At 38.0% G+C, this 22501-nt stretch overlaps 1 protein-coding gene across 1 annotated transcript in view; it reads right to left on the bottom strand.

Moving 5' to 3' along the window:
- Positions 1–22501, bottom strand: part of COL6A6 (collagen type VI alpha 6 chain) — a gene marked incomplete at both ends in the record, with an annotated part of 66786 nt that overhangs the window by 19784 nt on the left and 24501 nt on the right. The window contains 15 exons of the mRNA XM_082303011.1: positions 2753–2788; positions 3753–3806; positions 4896–4961; positions 6098–6160; positions 6392–6445; positions 6679–6723; positions 9054–9080; positions 9558–9629; positions 10117–10170; positions 11511–11603; positions 11704–11849; positions 12434–12512; positions 15542–15885; positions 17902–18196; positions 19540–19645. Of these exons, the coding sequence (XP_082159137.1) occupies positions 2753–2788; positions 3753–3806; positions 4896–4961; positions 6098–6160; positions 6392–6445; positions 6679–6723; positions 9054–9080; positions 9558–9629; positions 10117–10170; positions 11511–11603; positions 11704–11849; positions 12434–12512; positions 15542–15885; positions 17902–18196; positions 19540–19645 (1534 nt within the window). The remainder of the gene's footprint in view (positions 1–2752; positions 2789–3752; positions 3807–4895; positions 4962–6097; positions 6161–6391; positions 6446–6678; positions 6724–9053; positions 9081–9557; positions 9630–10116; positions 10171–11510; positions 11604–11703; positions 11850–12433; positions 12513–15541; positions 15886–17901; positions 18197–19539; positions 19646–22501) is intronic.

Here is a 22501-nt window from a genome sequence, read left to right as displayed (position 1 = left end):
GGATGCTGTGGTCCACGGAAGGGTCTTTGAAGACCCCACAAACATCAGGACCGAATAGTTCTGCTTCCTGGCCCAGAGACATCAGGAAAGCTTCACAGTGAAGCTCTCCTAACTTCTGCTGATAGAGCTGTGCCCTGTGGCAGCTTTGTAACATCCTGCCATGCAAGAGATCTCAGTGGGAAGACACAACACCCACAATCTCACCCAAGGATGGATGCCACTGTCATATTGCAGGGTTTCCTGTTCCATCTTGCTTCTCCAGGGGATGTGGAAGACAGAAGTGTGCAATTCTCTTTGCCATTCCTTTCTTACACCTTTTCAGTGAAGGACATTTACATGCATTTGATCATTGATTGAGACCTACCTTTCAATGCCTACTGACCCAGAAAAATATTTTTTTATTATGCTTTTGGAAGTCAAAGCTCATCATCAAGTACCTGAATGAAAACAGTTTAAAAGTTCTCTGTTGCTCTGAGTTTCAGTCATTTCTCTTGTTCCCTGCCATTTTACAAAAGGGTGGCCTCACCATTGGCTGAGGGGGCTTCCAGTGAGATGAAGAGGGTTGTCTCAACTAACATTCAATTAGTTGAAAAGGTTCAACTAATTCTGTACTCTGTGAATTTACTAAACAATTTAAACATTCTTATTTTCTAGCCACATGAGAATTCTTGTGCTTGTCAGTACAACCAAGATATGGTACAGATCGATTTCCACTGACTTCAGTTTTGGTCCTGTAACCTCCATAGGTTACTTGGATTATTTCTTTTTATTGTAACCTGACAGAATAATGCAAACATTCATCAGAGTTCAGCTGCAATCCAATGGGGAAAAGAAAAAAAGGCACCAAGTTTCATAACTACCTAAGAAATGAATTTCTGAGTGATCAAGCAAGGATTGGAATAATTAAGAGGCAGAATTGCTGAAGATTCTTCAATATTTTAATTTAAAACATCTTCATTCACCTATAAAGAATTTCTAAGATAGAAATAGGAAACAACTGTAAAAAGCTCATATTCTTTCAAGTTATGCTGATTCTGGAAATAGGCAAAGCATGGTGCTTTCTCCCTGCTGGCAGACAGTATCAAAATTTTCCAGTATATTCCTATCTGCAATGCCTCAGTGAAAATTCTGGATTCTCAAAGTGAAATCCAAATTGGGGCTTTCAGAAACCAGGTGGAGACAGGGGTTTTGGCACGAGACATACATGTGCATTGCAAAAAGCTGGGAAGTGACCAGACTGTAGTTTAGGGAACTTGCAGAACTCTCACTTCTGATTGACATTTCCCAGTGAAATATTAATTTGAATAATTCTAAATGTAAAAAAATCTGTGTTACCTGGCTGCCAAACACAGGAAAAAAGTAATAAAGGTATAGCAAAGCCTCTCAACAGGAGAGGAACAGGAAGACCAGAAATTAGAGACAAATCAAACATTGTGCTGCTGAAGAAATACTACTGTCATAAAAGAGACTACCCCCTCCCAGTAGTCTTTTTCCTTTGCTGAAATTTATGTTCTATATTGCACCACTGTGGTGGTTCTTTCTATTATTTATTAACATTTTACACTTGGCCTATTCAAAATGCTGGTTTGCAGTTTCATTCAGAAGCTACAACTCTACCTATTCCCCAGACTCCAACACAGGGTAGGACTTCAAGATATATTCCATCCTGCTGGTACTGACAGTGTTATACACAAAATTGTAATGTTTCCTTGGGTTTATATGCACTAAGATAAAGGGGAAATGCTATACCATGGCATATACCATCTTCTTTATCTGTGTCAGCAACTTTGCAGAGAGACTGGGTAAATGTGAACCACTTGTGCTAAAGCAAGATTTTCTAGAATGATCACGTAATCTATACTTGAGAATACCCAGAATTTAATTTTTACTTGCACTAACCCGCCCTTGAATATAGCTGCCTTTAGATTTGCTTTGGTAACTGTATTTTGTAATTCATACTCTGGAACAAACAAGTTTTCTTTTCCAAGAACATTATTTGAATCATCATTTAAGAGAATTGCAGGGATGTCTTTACTAAGTACGCCTCAGGAAAGATTTCTTTCATTGTGACTGTGTGGGGTATAAGCCTAGGAGAACCGAGGCTACTACCTAACAGTGAGAGAGAGATTGTCATCTCTCAATGACATGAGACCTTTTTCCACCAGAGGATCTTCCTGGAATGATCAGTCAGCATGCAGTGGGTTTGACCCATTCTGTACATCCTATATTCTTTTAGATATTGACTTAGGAAATTATTTCTAAAATCTTGATTACATTATATGCTTTGAGCCAACTTTCAGAGCTGCAGTTAACACTGTTAAGTTTATTTTGAGCAAAGCATCATGTAGAACTTCCCCTAATTTTATCTGTGCTGAATGTGTGTATCATGCATATCTCTGTGTGCATGCAGCAAAGGAGGAATAAACTGTCAGACTTTGCAGCCTGACTACTCATTCCTGTCATCTTTAGTGAAAGTCTTTTCTCTAGTTACGTTCCCATACTTGCCCTAATAGTAAAAGTAACTGTCCTTTTATTTTGATGAAACCTCCTTTCCAATTCTAAATCCTTCAAGTCAGGAAGGCCTCTAATATATCCACCTGAGAGTCAAAGGCTGTCTTAGCTTGAAATAGACTTTTGATTGTTAAACACTTGTGTGTTGGCTCACAATGAAATTTTTCCTTTAAGAGGAACAAACACTCTGGCTGGCCATGTAGCTGCATATAAAGAGGTAGCTGCAGTGTCAGCCACTCACCTTTATACCTGGAGGGCCTCTTCGACCTGCTGCACCCTAGGAAGGAGTGGCATGAGAGATTACATCCAGAATACTGAGCAATATGTGAAACAGCTGTTTATCATAAAACACATTATATATACAATAAAATCAAATACAGCTTAAAGAAAGAAGAGATTATTTTCACAGAAAGATTTAAGGTAAAAAAAATGAGAAAAGGGTGGATTTGGGACAGAAATTCTTACATGAGTAAGTCTTTCCAAAATGCAAAAAGATTTTAGATCCTTAATGAGTGCAGAGGGAAGACATTTCAACAAAATTCTGGAAAACATCTTCCCAGTCAGCTGCCCTTTGGCTTTTTTTCTGTAAGAAGAGAATAAAAGCCCTCTTCTCTCCCTGTGAGACCAGAGGTTTGCACCACTTCCTGCTGCACACTGCTCAGCAGCTCTAGTGAATGCTACTGCTAAACCTCACATCACCGCAGGCCTTTAGGATGTTTTTGCAGCCTGACTGAGGAGTGATCGTGCCAGACTCTGGCATTAGGCAACCGTTCTGACAGCCTAGAAGAGGGGCCTTCACAATTTCTAGTCTCCAGTGAACTAAAAATGAGCAGCTCAGCTGCCAGTGAGCTTATCTGTATGCTTGAACAGACATAGAAAACTTGTAGTTATGGGCAGAAAGAAGAGATAAATATATCTAGGGTGGAATCATGAAGCAATTAAGGTTCATTGAAAAAGAAATGGAGTTTAAGTCTTGTGACTTCATACGAATCAGACCTGAAATTAACAGGAATGCAAACTCCTGATTTTAAAGAGAAGAAAACACATTGCAATATATATAAGCTACTAAACTTGAAGCCAAATATGTTTCACTATGAAAACTTAAGAAGATTTTTGTTCCCTCTCCTTGCAGGAGTTTGAAGGGTGGGATGACAGGAAGAAGACAAAAATGGGTTTTACAGTGGGAACCCTACTGTATCTTTTATCAGTTATTTCCACCCCATATTGATTACTATTCTTACATCTAGGCCAGCATCACCCTGCTCTCCTTGGACTCCATGTGGGCCTGGGTCTCCCTGCAAAACAAAGTAATTACCAAGCTCTTTAAACACTTTCCTTTTTTCTTGTACATACACATTCTTCTTTATACATTCCTTCTTTGTTTCTTCTTCTAAGTATTTTCATTGCAATCAGTTGTGTCATACTAAAGCTGATTCTTGCTTTCTGCAAATCATTTCTATTCAAAAATTATAAACCACACAGATCATGTCTGCTTTGGATTTCCAATTACTAACAGCCAATATTAAGTCAAGGCTTCCTTGAAATCATTTTTGTTGACTTCAGCCTTTCAGCTGGACTACATAAGATGAGATTTGCTTCCAAAGAGTCATCAAAACCCAATTACTCTCCAAAAAGTAACCCTCGGAGTTTTTCTACTGCTTTCAGCACACTCTACATAGACATACATGTGTGCATACAACCCTACTTTTTCCGAGAAAATCAGACTTCTAAAATAGGGGATTTTTCTCACATGTTTGCCACCCACTTAAGCTCTCATTCACCACCATTTATGTACCACTGTCCAACTACTTATCAACTTTTCTTATTCTTTCCAAACAAAGTGTAATGGCAATGCAAGCTGCACTTTTCTCTTATGCTTCTTTTCTTGCAGTTTTGCTCAAACACCTGCTAAAAACTCAAACATCACTATAAAAGGACATATCCCAGCTCTTATACTCTATTTACAGATCAAAATGAAGTTTACCCACCACCCTGAGGCAATAGCAGTTCTGTAACAAAATGAGCACAGCCTGTTGGTACCCTGTGCATTTTTCCCAGCACGATTCTCACCAGTATCCTTACAACCCATATCTTGAAGCCTCTCAGGTTACTGATGTAAATTTGTGGTAGAATAATATATTTATACGAAATTCATATTCTCCCTTAGCTCTACATTATGAGAATATTTCCATAGTCTTTATAAACATTTTTAGGTTTTTTTTTTCTTTTTTTACTGTATCAAGCAGTTCCTGAGGCTTTCTGTGTTGCAGACAAACACTAAAGGCAAAATGCAAACAAACAAAAACCTCCTGGGTCACTGGACAGCCAATAGAAATTAGCAATTATGCAAATCCTCTCCCCACAAAATAGAACAACATGCTTACCTGTGGTGCTAGGTTTCCCTTTTCACCCTTTGGACCAGTAACATTATTGTTAGCTCCAGGATCTCCCTGAAAAAGATCAACGGAAACCTCAGCATTTTCAGTTACCATACCTTTATTACTTTGACTACAGAGGCAGGATACAGAAATAGAATTAATTAGATTTGTAATTGCAGACAGCAAGAACTAAAAAGGCTATTTTAAATGAAGCTGCTTGTAAGAACACTATATAGGAAGTTCTGCAAAGTCCACAAAGTTCTTTTCCTCAGAGATTAAAAGCAAAATTACTAATGGGCAACAAATTAAACTGAAAATGTGAAACTGTTCTGGTTGATTCAATATAGTTAATAGAGTTAAGATAATAACTCATGAATTTCAGATGGGGGGTTACACCAGAATGGAGTTCCATTTAGCCACTTAATACTAGATCAGGTGAAATTCTATCTCCCAAAGAGGCAAATTACCATGACACCTGAACATTTCAATATAAGCATTAAAGACTGGAGTTAGCACAGTGTATGATTGTTTGGAACAAAGTCTTTGAAATACATGTGAAAAGACAAAGTTGTGACACAAGAAGTGTGCTGTCTGCACTGGAATTTTAGTCCTCAGGGAGTGCATTTATATAGGTCTCTTGAGCATGCAAGGAAAAAATGTGAACATGAAGAAGTAACTTGCCTTTGCATCATTATAAATTGCTAACCAAGAGTCAGTGCACAGGGTTTTCAAGTGATCTAAAATTCCTCTGCAGGGTGGGAACCAACAGGGAAGACTGACCTAGTCCACCCGGTCTTTTCACCAGATAATCTAGTCTAGTGTGAGGTGTCCCTGCCCATGGCAGGGGTGTGGAACTAGCTATCTTTAAGGTCCCTTTCAGCCCAAACCATTCTATGATTCTATGATAAATAGCCTCAGAAGGAGTTATGTTGCCTCTGGTAAAAACAAACAAACAAATCAACCAACCAAAAATTCATGAAACAAGCGTGGGACCTGAGGCTTAAAAACCTCCTTCCAAGCAACATATCAAAACACATCAGTCCACCTACATCTAAAAAGTTCAGAACTCCTAGAATACACCATTCTCCTTGCAGAGTACTGCACTGTCTAGACTGTGAAAAACTCTTCAAATCACATTTCAGACATCTCCATCCCAAAATCGAGGTGCAAATCAGTGAAATATAACAAAAATAAAGGAATGCACTTACATGATCTCCTCTTAGACCAGATTCTCCTCGTTCACCTGGTTCTCCTCTGGGGCCTTTTATGCCCTAAATTCATAAAAAGAGCACAAACAATTCAGGTACAAGTATAAATAGTATCTGTGGCAGTGGAGGGCCAGATCTGTTGGAGTCAGTGGAGCTATGCTGATTCAGAGCAGGAGTGACAGCTTATTAGAGAACAGGCAGCTATTACAAACAACTCACAGGCTTTACAGACAGCATTACACTTTGGAAAGATGTTTCAATAAAATGTAAGCATTACTGTAAACGGTACTTCACCCATTTTCCTCTGCTGCCTTTGTCTCCAGAAGGTCCAGGAAATCCATGTTCTCCCTAGACTCAGAAAGAGGAAAGAAAGAAGAAAAAAATTAATGGTTGTTCTTCCTGCTAAATCGGGTTCTCAAGTTTTGTCTGGCAGAATCCAGCTTCAATCAGATATGGAATTCTAAACACCCAACAACAGAATTTCTGTTCAGCATTAAAACCCATTCAAGGCACAAAATCTGTACCTCTGAACCCTGAGGTTGGTGTCTTTAATAGCACTGCACATTTAAACTAATGATTACCTGCTCTCCATCAGTGCCATCAAATCCACTCTCACCATGTTCACCCTGTAGTAATAAGGAAAAAAAAAACCAGTTAGCATTAGTCCACTTGTCTCTTTGAGGAAAGAAGTGCTCACCCTGCATTTGGAAACTTGAAGATCTGTGGTCTTTAACAGTTAGCAAGAATAATTAAGAATAATAACTATAAATTTGAATTAATAATTCATATTTTAATGAATTAAGAATGTATAAAACAACTAATGGTTAAGGACCCTTAATAAGAGAAACCTAAATTAGAAATAAAAAGAGAAACCTAAATAGAAATCTAAATTATAGATTTCTATATAGAAATCTATTATATAGAATCTATTTATATAGATTTAAATTCTGCTTTTCCTTCTTTTAGCTTTCAGATCTTTTCCCAACTGCAGCACCTTCAAAATCCAAATATATTCCAAAATATATAGTAATTGATCTATCATGCTGATAACTTGTAATGCTGATTTGAACCATCATATGTGTTTGTTTTGTGCTTTTTTTCTTTTTTGCATAGTTTTATAACATGAACAGTGGATTGAAAAACCAGGAAGAATAACCATGATTAAAAAATTATAATAAAATTAATAAATATTTAAGGAGTTTGAAGTGTTAGCTTGTGTGAGGCATCTAAATAAAGTTATAACTGTGAGAATTTTATTTCATTTATGTATGCTCCTCAATGTTTCAGACCCAGCCAAATCACACATTCAATTTTTAAAGGATATTTCGAAATTTCTTCCATTTTTCTTTTTTAGGACAGAAATGAAGGAATTAACTGTGGTGTTTTGATTTGTAGTAAGAAATTAACTTAGCAGAGACAACTAGTCAGAAAGCTGAAATGATATTCAATAAATACTGTAAGTGGCACAAGAACAAGTTAAAAACATCAGGAGTCTCACTCTGATAGAGGCAACAGATACAATTGCTTTGCAGGTTTTGATCGTAAATTGACTTTGCAAAACTACCAAGCTAAAATTCCTGAGGAAGAACTTCTTTCATTTAAAACAGTTCTATATCTACTACAAGAAAAAACAGCTGGCTGTACATTTCGATAAGATTAATACATCACAAACAAGAATTTCTTGAATAAGCATTCCAGAAAAATTTTGAACACTAAGTAATCATGACTTTTATTGAAGTGTTATTTTTTCCATCAGTCATTTCCTACCTCAGAAAACCTGAGCCAAACTTCATACCATTAAATATTCAGTATTGCCTTTTCTCCAAATAGCTATAGTAAAATGCCTTGCAGACTTCAATAACTTCAATAAACTGCCTCAGCCTTACTAAGTTAGCACAATTGAATCACATTTTTTGTGTGTTGAAAGTTTCACACTTTTAGCTAAAATAAAGTTTGTGGATATAATGACACAACAATGAAGATATTTACATATTCACTGGATTTCAGTATGGTTTGTGTGCCTGGTATCTCCTACTGCACTTTTTAACTTCGACAGATCGAAATCATCAGCAAGTAGTCTCCCTCTTCTATAATCAGATGTTTTGGATATTTGAAGGAGGGCAAATTACTTCAGAGAACACAGGAGAAAATTGAAAAGGAACGAGAAATACATGAGAAGATTAAAAAGTTAGTACAGAGCAGTACTTTAAATAGAGCTGAGGTTTCAGAAACACTCTCTGAACTTTCTCGCAGCTGCTCAGTTATGGAGGCAAACATCTTCTGAGTGTTGGAGGCTCACAAGTCTTTTTCAGAAGTGGTTTTGTATCAAAGCATTCAATACATGTTAATTTCATTTTAATCACTGTAGCTTGGAAAGGATTACTTTTATAGATCATTGTCTTCCAGGCTTCACATTTTATTAACGAGTTGGTGACCATATCTCCTTGATGAACAGGTATGTTTGAAAGGTTAAACAAGCAGACTTGCAACATTAGCAGATGAGATGAAAAACAGTTTGAAGAGAAGTTTGGATATTGAAAATATGTCAGTAATGATCTAGTGAAAATGCTGTCTGATCCCCAATAAATATTATTCACAACCTTTTTTTCCCTCTGCTCCTCTTCCTCAACAATTAGAATGAAATTCAGCTGACCAGAATTACCACCTTAACAGATTATCAAACTAGTCAGTAAATAAATCCTTTTCCCATCAGTTAGACTAAATCAATTATGACTGCAGTCATATAAAAATACAATTATGACTGCTGATTTTGATTAATGTGATAGGAATCTTAAATCCATTCTTACAGAACCATAGCAAAAGTATATTAAGTGCTGTGAAATTTTTACACTATTTTCCTTCTTTGTTGATAATTTCCTTTTACAGAGTAACATGGACTTAAAAGGAAGCAGAACATTGCTCCCAGAGAAAATTGATCACACACAAAAACACATACCTGACTTCCTCTATAGCCTCTTGCCCCCTGGAATTGAAAATAAATACAGATGAAATTTGGTAAAAGTATTTTTATTGAGCTTGAGAAGCAGGGCAAAATAGCTTGATGTGCAGAGGTATGCTGGGCTCAGTATTGGTAGTCCCTACTGTAAAACCCTCTACTGCCACATATAGGATTTACTCCTTTCCTCTGGGAAGACAGTACAGGCTTCATTTTCATTCCCATTCCATAAAGCTTTATAGCTTTAACTAAGGCCAGCCGGGAGCTGGTGGTGAAAAAGTCACCATCAAGTTGCTTAGTCAGCAAAATCCTGAACCACTCAACCACGCCTGGGTTACACAAAACACCTTTCAAAATGAGACAGCAAACAAAGTCTGCCATTCTTACAGCTGGACCTTGCTGTCCATCCATGCTTCAGGAAGACAGCACAGGGATTTGTTCCCAGCACAGAAAACAGGTTTGTGGGAAACAACATCAGGAAATGTTTCAAAGTTAAACACTTGCCTTACGGCCTCTGACACCTGGACATCCCCTGTCTCCTTGAGTCCCACTGAAACCAGCTGGGCCTCTCTCCCCCTAAGAAACAAAAGAAAATATTCAATGTCATCCATACAATGATAATTACTGGTTAATTCATCACATAAGACTAAAGAAAGACAGACCTATATCACCATTCAGTGCACTAAGGACACAAATACAAGTCACATGGAAATTTTCATGTAGGCCATAAGAGAACATCAGTTACTAATCTGAGTTGCACCTGGTTCTTCACTCTCACTGTCATGCCATGTTTATACTGCATTACCAATCTCCAGCTAAAATGTCTGTACTTGAAGGTGGGTTAGTTTTTTTAACTGAATAACTGGCCCACATTTGGTGAGTTGTTTTTTCAAGTGAGTAACTATGTGTGGTAAGGTGCAGAGTCACAGAGAAACAGATCTGTGTATTTACCTGCTCCTTTAACACATTTTGGGTTAACATTGATGGGTACTCAGTGAATAAGCATAGACAGGTTCAAGCACCAACTAACATCATCATAGAAGGAAGATAAATGTTTACTTACAATCCCACCTTCCTCACCAGGATGGCCAGGAGATCCTCTATAACCTGTACTTCCCTGAAAAACGAAAATTTAAAAGATAAGTTACACTGTTCTCCAAACACACTGGGTTCATCTCTATCAGATTATTCTGCACTTAGAGATAGAAAACATTCCCTGAATATTAGATGTGGTTATGCTGAGGAGGGCAGGCTCCCTGCATTTACACAGACACTCTGTACAGTCCTATGTATTTGACACGGCTGTGAAAAAAACCCCAAACCCAAGGAAACAACAATGTTTAATATAAAATGTCAGGTTTTTATTTCAGGAAACTCTCTGATAGCTTAACAAAGCTCATTGGGATACTTGGTCAAATTAAACATCTTTGTAGTGATTTGGAAAAGGAAGCATTACACAGTAATGAAATTCTAAGGTGAAATGAAAAATATAAGGAGTTGGAAACTTGTTAGGACAAAGTTATTGCAATGCTTTGCAAACACATAGGAACGTTTCAACTTTGTGTTGGAAGTCATGCAAATATCATACCTTTAGGGCAAAAACTTGAGCAGAGAGAAACTGGAACGAAGGGAATTTCTAGTTGCAAAACAACTATGTCTACATTCTGAACACTGTCTAAGCACCTTAATCTAGCCTTTTAGTTAAACAGAAAGGTGTAAGAAAATCAACAAGAATAATGGAAGAAATTGGTAAATTGGTTTATGAAGAAGTATTAGAAAACTATGCTTTTGTTAAGAGATAACCAAAACTTCATTTAACTGCAACCACATAACTGAAGAGTGTGAACTACAGATATCATTTATCTCACATGCTCCTGAAATAAGTAGAAAGAATGGAATGAATAGCAGTCAAATAGAGATTACACATATTAAAAACCTTAATAAGGAATTCTACTAGCATGCTGTAGAAGAAGTGATATCTGTAATATTCAAAAATACTTAAACAATTTAAAATCTTAAAAGAAGCAATCCTTTTGGATGAAAACAGACTTACAGAAAAAGATATTTGGAATAACCAGTCACAAAAGGATAAGGCACATACCTAGTGAAAAAGGATTATTTTCTACTCTCAGCTTGTCATTTGGAAGTCACTCGTTCCCAATAGATAATAAGCCTCTTGATTAGTTACACTTAATTTTTTTAATCCCCCTCATTTTCTGATGAATTCATGCAGAGGAGTGCTTAATGATTTTTATATGCACAAATAATTTTCATTACAAAAATACTTTCGCATAGAAGCATGCAGCAGAGAAAGGTTCCCATTTCATGTTACTCCTTCATCTGTCCTAACATTAAATGTTATGGAGACATGCATGCATGATCTGAAATACTACAAAAAACAGAAACACTTTGAAAAATGAAGCAATTCTTATGTAATGTCTATCTTAGACCTCCTACCTTCCTTCCAGGACTTCCCCGGACACCATGATCACCATTTTCTCCAAGACACTTACAAATAACCTTACAGCATTTTCTTTCTGCAACAGTATCCTGAAAAATTACAAGAAACATTTTGTTTACATATATTAATCATAAAACAAAGACTGATTCCTCCCCCCCCCCCTTTTTTTAATATCACAGAAGGACTTACAAGGTTTCTCTGCAAGATGTTTGCAATATCTGCAAACCCAACACTCAGAGGTTCGTTGTATCCAAACCCTCTGCCAAACTCTATTTCCCAAAATTCAGTCAAGTTCTGTGTATTGTCCAGGCCAACTAATAGAAGTGCATCAAGACCTTCGACATAAGCACAGATTTAAATTAGTGAATACCTGAAACATACTATTAACTAACAATATAAACTTGAATAGCAGCAATTCCCTAAAGGACTTACACTTCGTGACTTCAACACAGTATGTTAAAAGAAAGCAATCTCTTGAGAAAAATGTGTAAGAGAAAAATCCAGACCAGTAATTTTCCAACTGACTTCTCTCCCCAGCTGTCAGACCAGCCTGCTACTCAGTGCCCAAACACAAGCTTAAACCTGCTTTTTCCTAGAGAAGTCAGAGTTGTATCTAACCTCTGGTGCTGTTCCCACCAGTGAAAGGGGTCTGTCCTGAATTGCTCCAGCTGTTGGAGCTGGACTCCAGAAACTAGAACCTCTGCCCCCTAAGCATGTTTCTGGTGTCATCTGCCAAATAGTGACATATCATCATGTACACTGCTTCACATGGAGAAGGGAATACTCTGCCAGGGACTCCTGGGCAATGCCACACGAGCATGGAGAGGCAGTGTTACATGGAAAAGTTGCAATGAGGGAGCTGTAAATCAGGCCTTTGGTAGTAGGAGGCTGGAGCATCAACGTAGTACTGTAATAATACCTCTAAAGCGAAGTGAGTCTGCTGCTTTCTTCAGGTCTTCCAGTGAATCATCCAGCCCATCCGAAAATACTAACAGAACCTGTCAGAAAAGGGAGTAATGCCAAGTCAATTGCAAAGGGACTGAAAGTTCAGTCTTTGTAAAAAATACAGTTCACATGGAGAAATGGCTATGAGATGGTCAAATTGCACTACACTGTGGTAGATCTGAAATGTGTGCTGGAAAATGGTAGGGAGGAACAACGAGAACAAAACACAAAAGCTGCTCTTCCCTGATAGCACCTCCATTCGAGGGATTTTTCTTGCTGAACATAGAATGGCTATTATTTGTGTCATCTTCTTTGCATGCGAGGTAAAAGAAAAATTCTTTTACAACTTACCTACTGAAAAACTTTCTCTTATGTCTGAAGAGTTCTCATATATGTGAATGTGGAGAAGAATTTAGAGTGAACAAATTTTCCCATATCTGCAAGAGCAGCTCCCGTTGGCTGTCAACTCAGCAACACCAGGAAGTGCATCCTCTCTGGGTCTAATCCTCACCCCATGCAGATATTTATGTCCTTTTGCCCTTTCCACACAGGCAGTACATCACCCTGCTCCATTCTCTGCCTTGTGTTTCCTTCTTAAGACATGAGGTTTCACTCACCTCAGGATGCTAATAATTTGTATTGTCTACATTTCCATCTTTTCAGGCCAAACAACTATAACTAAGTCTCTTCTAGGATGGAGGAAAGCACAACTTCTTACTGTTCCCCTTCAACCTATCAGTCTTTTCTCATTTCTCTCCTCCCTCTTCAACAGAAGACTTCTCAGGTCCCACTCACAGAGTGGTTTCGTTTGCCCAAAAAGAAGCTGCACAGGTAAACTGTGTCCTTTCCCCAATGGTAATGACTTAAAATCCTCCTAAGCTCTCTGACCAACAAGTGGACAAGCACAGTTACAGCTTCTTCCCTTCCACCCTTCATATTTTACATTCCCTATGCAAGGCACAGCTTTTACCAATGCAAACTCCATTACTTTTGTTAAGGCAAATTTTTCCACAGATGACAAAAGCAAATGAAGTGACTGCCACACCAAACATCCCACTTCTGTACTAAAGCAGCTAGGAGACAAGAATTTAAGCTAGACCTAACTGGTAAGTTCCCAAGCATACACTATGGAGGTACTGGTACAAATACTACACTTGTTCAAGCACTGTGTGATAGCAGCAGACACCTGGACCATGGATGGGCAAACACATCCCAGGTTGTTAGAGACAACACTGTAGGCCTGGGTTTGATTGTTTTTCCTACGATCTCCAGTTTAAAAACATGGGGAAGAGGGAATGTGGGGTGTTACTTTGGGCATTATATGTAAATATATGTAAAGATATATTATTATGTTTACAAAACATTTGTTTATATCAAGCTCTTGTTGGAACACATCCAAGTCATGTTTTGTTAAAAATGCTGGAACTAGGTCCAGCTTTTTTGCTGCTAAGCAAACAAATAACAAAGAAAAGAAGAAATTCAACCAACAGAGAATCATGGTCTCTGATGAGGTTTATAACTAATATTCTTTACAGAATAAGCATGTTATTGCTCAGGATCCTAGGAAGATTAAATTGTGATTTCATGTGCATTCTAAAGCCTTGTACTCTCAATTTGTACATAAGCAGTTTCAGAGAGGAATATTAATCCACTGGTAAAATGCTGAGATATGCAGCATATTTATTTATAGTAATAATGCCTAAGCAGAAAGAAGCCTTGCTTGATGCTGATCTCCAGAATTGGCAATTAGGAGGGAAAAAGCACTGCTTTTACTTTTATGTCAAACAAATTCTTTCTCTGAGACTCAGAAGCAGCAAAATCTTGTGTGGTCATGTTCCCTGTTCAGATATTTTAAGCAATCTTTGGAAAAAAACTCCATTAAATATACACCAAATGACAACTTAAATTGATAAGACACACATACCTATGCAAATGCTGTAAAAAATAGAATGCCAACTTTCATCTGAAAGCAGGGGAATTTGTAATATGGCTTCCTCACTCCATGTCAGATTAAAATCGGTGTTTTATAAAAGTGAAAATAAAGTTGGAAGAGGAAACCCCTTATGTATTTTGCAAGAACTAACCAGTCCTTCCTTAGTAGGAAGGTCTTCCTGCATGGAGACCTTAGTAAGCGCTAATATTCAAACAGCTACTACAGGACTTGCTCAGTGCTTTACAGAGTCAGTGCCTCATTTAGAATAAATTGTCAAGGCACTGATTCTGAAACACTTCAATGAGATCTGAATTTCTTGAACCCAGGTTGAAAGAATCCCTATTCATTTCAGAACAGATTAGATGAAGCTTTATGCTTTTTCCTTCACCTCACTTCAAGATGGATGAATTAACTGCAGCATCTAGGCAGATTTTCCTGATCATCTGTTATCTGTAAGTAGAACTCAGCTTTGTTATTTGAAATTATTTGACAAGTTAATGACATGAACAAACTTCTGTAAACAAATTTGTCAGATGACCTTTTTCTGCGACTTCTGCTTCGAGCTGTCACTATTCTGGACAAAGATGCAGATTCAGGAATAAGAAAGTAGTTTCCTTTCAGGAATAAGAGTCCCTGAAAGAAAACTACTTTCCACTACCCAAAGTAAAATCATTCCACAGTAGATATAAGAAGGTTGTCTGTGTGAATACTCATCATCACATGTATTAAGCCAAGTGTTCTGGGTACCACCTCACTACAGGAGTGCCTAGAAAATTGGAACTGATATATCAGGTTATATTAGGTCAACGAAAAACAGGAAGTTCTATATAAACTTAAGAAAACACAAGGGTGACTGAGCACTGGCACCGGTTGCCTGGAGATGCTGAGGAGTCTCCATTCCTGGAGATACACAAAAGCCATCTGGACACGGCCCTGGATGGCCTGCTCTAGTTGACCCTCCTTGAGCAGATGGATTGAAGAAGGTGACTTCCAGGGATTCCTTCTAATCTCTACCATTCTGTCATTCTGTTTACTAGCATCATCTATTCCTGAACTACTTTTTTGTCTTCCTGGAGTACTCAGCATCAGAGTCTGTAAATACCAAACTGTCTAATTTTTCCAAGCTATATGTTCATACCATTAAGTTACCTTAACTTTAGCAGAGGTCACGTTAAAGAAGTTCTCCTCAAGTGCCTGCAAGAAGTCTGCATTCAGGTAGGTGTCCACAGTGGTCTGTGCCTCTAAGAACTTCTGGATGATCTCTTCATTATAGTCTTCAAAACCAGAGTCAAAGATTAATTGTTTGTTCTGTGCCAATACTTGGAACTTGAACCCAATGTCAACTGGAGCATTACAGCTGGTATTTGGCAGTGATTTCATCTGTAGTAGAAGTCTGGGGAGGAATGCTTGCAGTCTCTGTTTCAGAAGCATTGTGGGTACCGGCTGCGTGCGCCTTGAAATATCAATTGCTATAGAAAGATCTATGTTGCATTCTGAAAAAAAAAATATATCTAGGAAACAGGAAACTATGAGCATACACTCTTTGTGATCCTGGTTTTTGTCAGAATCATGGGAGTGGAACAAAATTCAACATGGTAGATTTAAAGCCAGAAGTAAGACCAGTAAGTTTGGTTTTCCATAAACATAAAATACCTCAGCCCACAGGCTTCAGTGTGCCCATGTGAACTTGCAAATACTAAGAACTAAATTACTTGACATCTGCACATACCCAAACTGCAAAACATGTCTGTTCTCCAGCTACCCAGTATCCTCAAAGGGCCTAATCTTGAAAATGTCTCCATAGGCTTTGCTGCCAACTGAGAATGTACAACACAAATTCCAATTGCAAAGGGAACCCTGATGACTGACTTTGTCACAAGACCAGGTGATACATATAAATGCAGAACAACAGGCCAAAGAAACAAACATGAGAAAGAGGCAGCACTGCCTACATGAAATGTCATAACCATTGTGAAAAACAGCTGTTGTAAGGTGATGGCTACCTCAGTGATGGAAGTGCTTGCATTGCTCCTTATAATAATAACAAATAGTGTGATGTGGTTAATTCCTTCTCCCTCCCCAATCATCTCGCCCTCATTAAACATGTTTGTTTCTTCTCTACCTTGATTATTCATTTCTCACTTTGAATTTTATTCTGTGATCCTAGATGCATTATTATTTGTTATTGTACCTCTGCAAGGAAGTCAGAGGTGTGCAATTTTAGCTGTAAAACAGCACTCTACCTAATTTTATTCTCTTTTCACTCATTGACTCTGAAACACTTAGCAATCACAAGATTGCTTTCTGTGTTTGCTAGTTTGGGCTTGTTCCCATTATTCCACGTAAGTTTCCTGAGTTTTCCCTCTCTCACGGAAGAGATAACTGTGTTCAGTTCTTTAGTCAAATACTTCTAGAAATAATTTCATCTCAGAGGGACCATCATTATGGTTCAATATTTTCACTTGTGGTACAAACTGCCCCCTAGAGGGTATGATCTGCTGGAAAGTAGCATGAAAATCTTTGAATGTAAAAGGTCACATTGAATGAGATTATATGGCTAAAAAAATCTGACATTCAGACCTCAGAGCAACATCAAAAATCTATGCCACTTATCTTTTTAGCTCACAAAAAGCAATCAGTTAAATATATCCTTATATGCATGCATGTCTACACACACGTGAACACAAAATCTAATGGATGTTTCTTCCAGTATGTGTTCTTGTAGAGCATACAGAGAGTATGTGTTCACAATGAGATTCTTCTAAGACCTGGGTCTTTTAAGTCACATAGTTTGGAGGCAGTGTGAAGGGTAAGCATGAACTCAGAAATTTTGCCCTGATGGTCATCCACACTGTTCAGCTCTTAAAATGTTCTCTGTCAAGTCCTCAGTGTACCAGCAATAATAACAGAACAGCAGTAAATAGTTCACTTTTTGTGCTACTATGTTGTGCATGAGAATGTGTAAAACATTTACTGGTAGGTATTCTACACCCTGTTGTTAATCGCTATTTATTTGCAGGAGCAAACACCTCTGTGTTGCCAAACTCTTTCTCACCACCTGTTCTCCTACAAACATCCACATTGTTAAACTGCCCTATCTTACTGCTGCAAAGGTACCTTTTTTCTCCTGTCAACATGCTGTCCCTGAAATGAAATTTTTTAAATTGAAAAATCTGGCAGTTTAAGAGAAGGTTACTGGAGTAAAGGGAAATAATAGATTTATTACAGGAAAGAAGGTCAGTGAATATATAAAAAAAGATGCCAGGACAAGATAAAACAGGCTTCGCAGAAAATTGATATTCATTTTATGAGACAAATTTATGCAGAGCTTAGTAATAAATATATGCATCACTGAGATGAAAACAAATATGCTTTTCTTGACTTCTCTCTCTCTAAACAAGTGTGCCTGTAGATATATATATATATAGGTCACTGCTGTATCTCCCACTACATCTCCCTGTTCCCTGCCATAAAACACCAGGAGGTGCTACTGCATCAGCCATGGTCACGCTGCTCCATGGCAGTGCACTCCACTTCCACAGCAGCCTTCTCTCTCTGCTTGCAGAAGCCGAGGAATGCTTTTTCATCTGGGACTCTGCTCAGCTCTTGATGGGAAAAAGAGTGGGTGGGAGTGCAGAGCTCATACTGAATCAGGCCCAGCTGTTCTCTCTGCAAACCACCTGAGCGAATATAATTCACACAGAATTGCTTCTGTCTCAGGGAAGAAAGGCTCAGCTCTTCATTTTGGCCCCCAACACCCTGGCAAACACCAGCCAGTTTTGGGGTGTTCAAGATCTCACTAGCCTAGGATGCATGAGAGGCTCAGTAGTTGTTACAAAAAGCAGTGTGGTCATCCTGGTGTTCCTTTCTCTCAGAAGGTTTCTGATCACAAAGGGAATGAACCCTGGAGAACTGCATTGGATCAGTTTTATGGCAGAACAAAGAGCATGTATCCAACACATGTAAAATACCACCTCTATGGTGAAAACACCAGGAAGACAACAAGGAGCTTTAAAGGACAGTCACAGTCCCTATAAGGATAAGCACAGAGAGAAGAAATGCTCCAGAACCGTCTCTTCCTGCCGTCCCCAATCAATGCCACGCACTTACACCACAGTCAGAAGATATCAGCTTTTTGATTTGTCATGCACTCCATTTTTCTTTTTGCAACTTAAGAACCACATCTACAGTATTACGTAAATGCATAGCTGGCATGAATACACAATGTTAAAGAGCAACTGTGTATGCTCTGTACGTCGCTATTCCCCCATGATAAGGCAACTGATAATGCAGCATCAAGTCAGAAAAAACAGACCCAAAACCAGCATGTGACATCTGATAAAAGTTGCTATGCTAACTAAAAGCATTACTGAACGTTTATTTTCTTTGGGGTTGGCAGCCTCTCAGGCTGTGTGGCATTCAAGCCACTGTTGGCATCCAAAAGATATAGTAAGGGATAGCACTTTCTGTTTCTCATCTAGGAAAAGCTTTTGGGTAGCACTTCAGAATTACTTCAGAATTGCTATTCACATCTTGCCAATACCTCCCACATATCCAAGGATGGATTTCCTTACACCCCCCCTCTGCACAGTGCCTCTGTGACTCTTCAGTCTTGTTGACAGACAGTGAGTGCTGACAGTCCCACTGAAGCAGAATGGTCAGCTGGAGACGGCAAAGTTATGTTTCTAGGAGGTTCTTTTTAAAATATCACTGAATTGTCTGTTTCCCTTTTTTCATTAAGATACCTGATGGAGTATCTGCTGTGGTTCCTTTCAGACACTGAGGAACTATGCATATGAAGGCTTGATGTGAAGCATTGTCTTACCTCAGAAGCTATTTACCATAGCAAAGACTGTAGTGGCTCTTGACTGAAGCAAAGTACAAACTGTGAGTCACAAACTGAGTAATGTGGGCAGTATTCTCTAGTAAAACAATTGCACTGCAGTCCAGCCAGCTCAGGTACTTTTATCAGCGACTGCAGAAAGCCATGTGGATATTTGTCATTATACACTCAACAAAAAGTTTGTTCCTTACCCTGACCAGGGAGATGTTTGGATTAACAGACCCGATTGACATTCTTTTTGATGATTTTCAGTGCATCAAGGTTTCCACTGGGAACTCTCCCTGCGTCATCAGCTATTAAAAACAGCTCTCAAAGGGGATTTTATCATCCCTATGTCAGCTTCAAAGACATGGATCCCATTGTTCCTCAAAGCCATTGCTACATCCTCTACCCTGTCAGCAGAGTACTCACTGAAAAAGGCTCTGGACAAGCCTCTTTTGCTACTAAGTGGTTCTCTAGTATAAACTGGAGTCTCTGCCCTGTTTTGGTGCCTCCTTCTTTGTAATGTGATTTTTTTCTATCTTCTGTAAGGAGTCATTCTTGTTATAACAAGTGTTCAACAGGAATTCAGTGTATGTCACATTGTTGTGATGAATCACAAAACCCAGAGATTTTGTCTTGACATTGATCATTGTGCATGATGTTGAAGTTCTTTGTCCCTATACTCCAGGATCCATCTACCAGGAAAACTATGTCTGTCATGGAAGCTTTCCTGCAGACTGAAGGAATATGTTGCAACTTTTCCCCTAAAAGTTGTGTAATCTAATAGAACAGCAATTTTAAATCCTAATTGCTTTTCAGAATCCAAGACCTATTGGCCTGTTCCAGAAAATCCCTTCCATCTATCCTGCTAAATTGTCATCACCCACTAGTTCCTTCTTTTCCCCTATTTATCATACAGAGGATCAGAAGATACATCTTTCTGCAACACCATTCATAGGAAAATGAGAGATGCTGAAATCTACAACACAATTTTCATTCACAGTCTGCTCAGAACTTATCTGTAGTAAATGCATATTAAACATTTCTGTATGTGAAACACAACCATAGGAATGTGTTGGCCTGCTCTCAAGAGAGCAAAGGAAAATTTAGTCACACCCTTTGAGCTCCATTCTGCATGCATAGATTACTAATTAATATTTATTTTTGGAGGGGAAAAAAAATCAGTTCCAACTTAAAGAGTACTAAGCATATTTCTCTGTTATAAGTATTAAACGTATGTGTTTCCACAAATTCCAGAAGCTAGCAGAGCATGGATGGAACAGTTATTATTTCCTCAAATCAACAGTCATGCAGAAAATATCCTGCAACTGGGCAGAACACTTCTTAAACAGATCTTCCAAAAGACCTGACTACCAAAATGGAACTGCTAAATACTGTAACTTATCTTGCTTTTGGCAGTCTTACAATTTTAAGAGCTTTACATTGCTTTTGCACGTATGAAACCTCAGAATGCATGAACAAACCCAAATTTAATGAGCTGCTGCATTAAATTTTGCATTTTTTTAGGAAAACTCTCCTATTGTAGTTATAAATATAAGTTTCATAAAAACATACTGTATTATCCCTAATTATAATTCCTAGTTAGAAAAAAATGTCATCAACTCTTCATCTCTCTCTCACATTGGGTATAAATGTAAAAAACCAATTTTGCTATCAACTTGAAGCATCATTTCTTTAGTGTATTACCAGTCTCCTGTGCCTCTGTAGAGAAGGTGAAAATGTAGAGAAGAAGAAGTGGTTTCCAGGCAACCATTTTGAAAACCTTCCTAGGGAAAAAAAATCAAAACCAAATATATAAGAAATACAGAGAATAATTCCCTAAAAAAGAGGTTTTCAATTGTGGGGGAACTGGGTAAGTGCATTTTATTAACAACACGGAGGCTTTCTAGCTGTATGCAATTTAAACCATCACTTTAAATTCATTTTTTTCCCTCAGTTTTTAACATACAGGCTTTGAACGCAGAGCTGTTAGAGTTTGACACTGATGTACAGGATATAACCAAAAGGAACTATACAATGCTTTGCTCTCACAATCATGCTTTATTCTGATTCACACAGCTATATTTACAATGATCTAAAATTCAGCTAAAAGCAAGCTATTCACAGTGTAAGATTATTGGGAGTTATGCTTTTAAGATTCCCTTCTAGCCTTGAAATTTCCAACCCACACATCGATTTAAAAGAAAAGTTTGGTGGTGGTATCTATATGTGATACACATGGATAAGAACAAGCATTCATTTACAAACGAAATATGCCAGTGGGCCAGTAATAAAGACACTTGTCATAGAAAAATGGAATAAAGCATAAAAATTTCCCAAAAGCCAAACTCAATGCTGTGGATAATGAGAATGAAAATCTCTCAGAAAGTATGAAATTAAGGCATATTGAGCTTAAGCACACTAAACAAATGAGAACAAAGCAGTTTTGAAAAACTTTCTATTGTAGGACACAAGTACCCTTGATGCTGCCTTTAACAGCTCATTACACTGTTTATTCTGTATCTTGGATCTGCAAAGACAACTTAGTAGAAAGGCTACAGCTGGTCTAACATTATAGCACAGGGTTCCGTTCCAGGTTCTTAGGGTAACACCATGTAATATTACCCTAGGTCTTGTAAGTAACAAAAGGCAATGAATAGAAATTATCTGATTGAATCTATGTTCTAACCTCAGGCAACAGCAAAATTTCATTTCCAAGTATCACCACACCAAGCTGCACTGAGGCTCTCGAAGAGTTCTTTGGGGGGACTAGCACCACATTTTCTATATTTGAAGACATTTATCAGACACAGGCACTTTTCACTTTTATTAGAACTGCAGTAACACAGAAATTCCAGATGCAACTGAGGTCCCTACGCAACCAAAGAGGTTCCAGGTATTATGTAGTCCTCAACAAGGACAGAAAACAATGCTGGAGTTGGTGCACTGAGGAAACCTCCTTCATGCCTCTGCACATAACAATTTTCTTTAGTAACCATTACTAACATAAAGGAAACTGTTTTGCAACCATTTTACATGCCATCTTCACAATTAAATTTTGTCTTGGATTTAATTAATTTTTCTGCATATATTCCTGAGAGTTAATGAATCTCTTAAGAGTTCCCCTCGATCACTTTGACTTAATCTTGTTACCTATTTTCACTCTTATACCTCATTATATGAGCCTCTTTTTTAGATGTTAATAAGCTAAAACTTTATACTGAGAGACAATTAAGTATTTTAATGGTACTCCCCAAAAATAATAATGATTACTAATTTTCATT

This window comes from Coloeus monedula (assembly GCF_965178545.1).
Source record: "Coloeus monedula genome assembly, chromosome: 1".
NCBI classification, from domain to species: Eukaryota; Metazoa; Chordata; class Aves; order Passeriformes; family Corvidae; genus Coloeus; species Coloeus monedula.
Note: the sequence above shows the minus strand (reverse complement) of the source record. Positions and strands in the feature narration are given on the sequence as shown.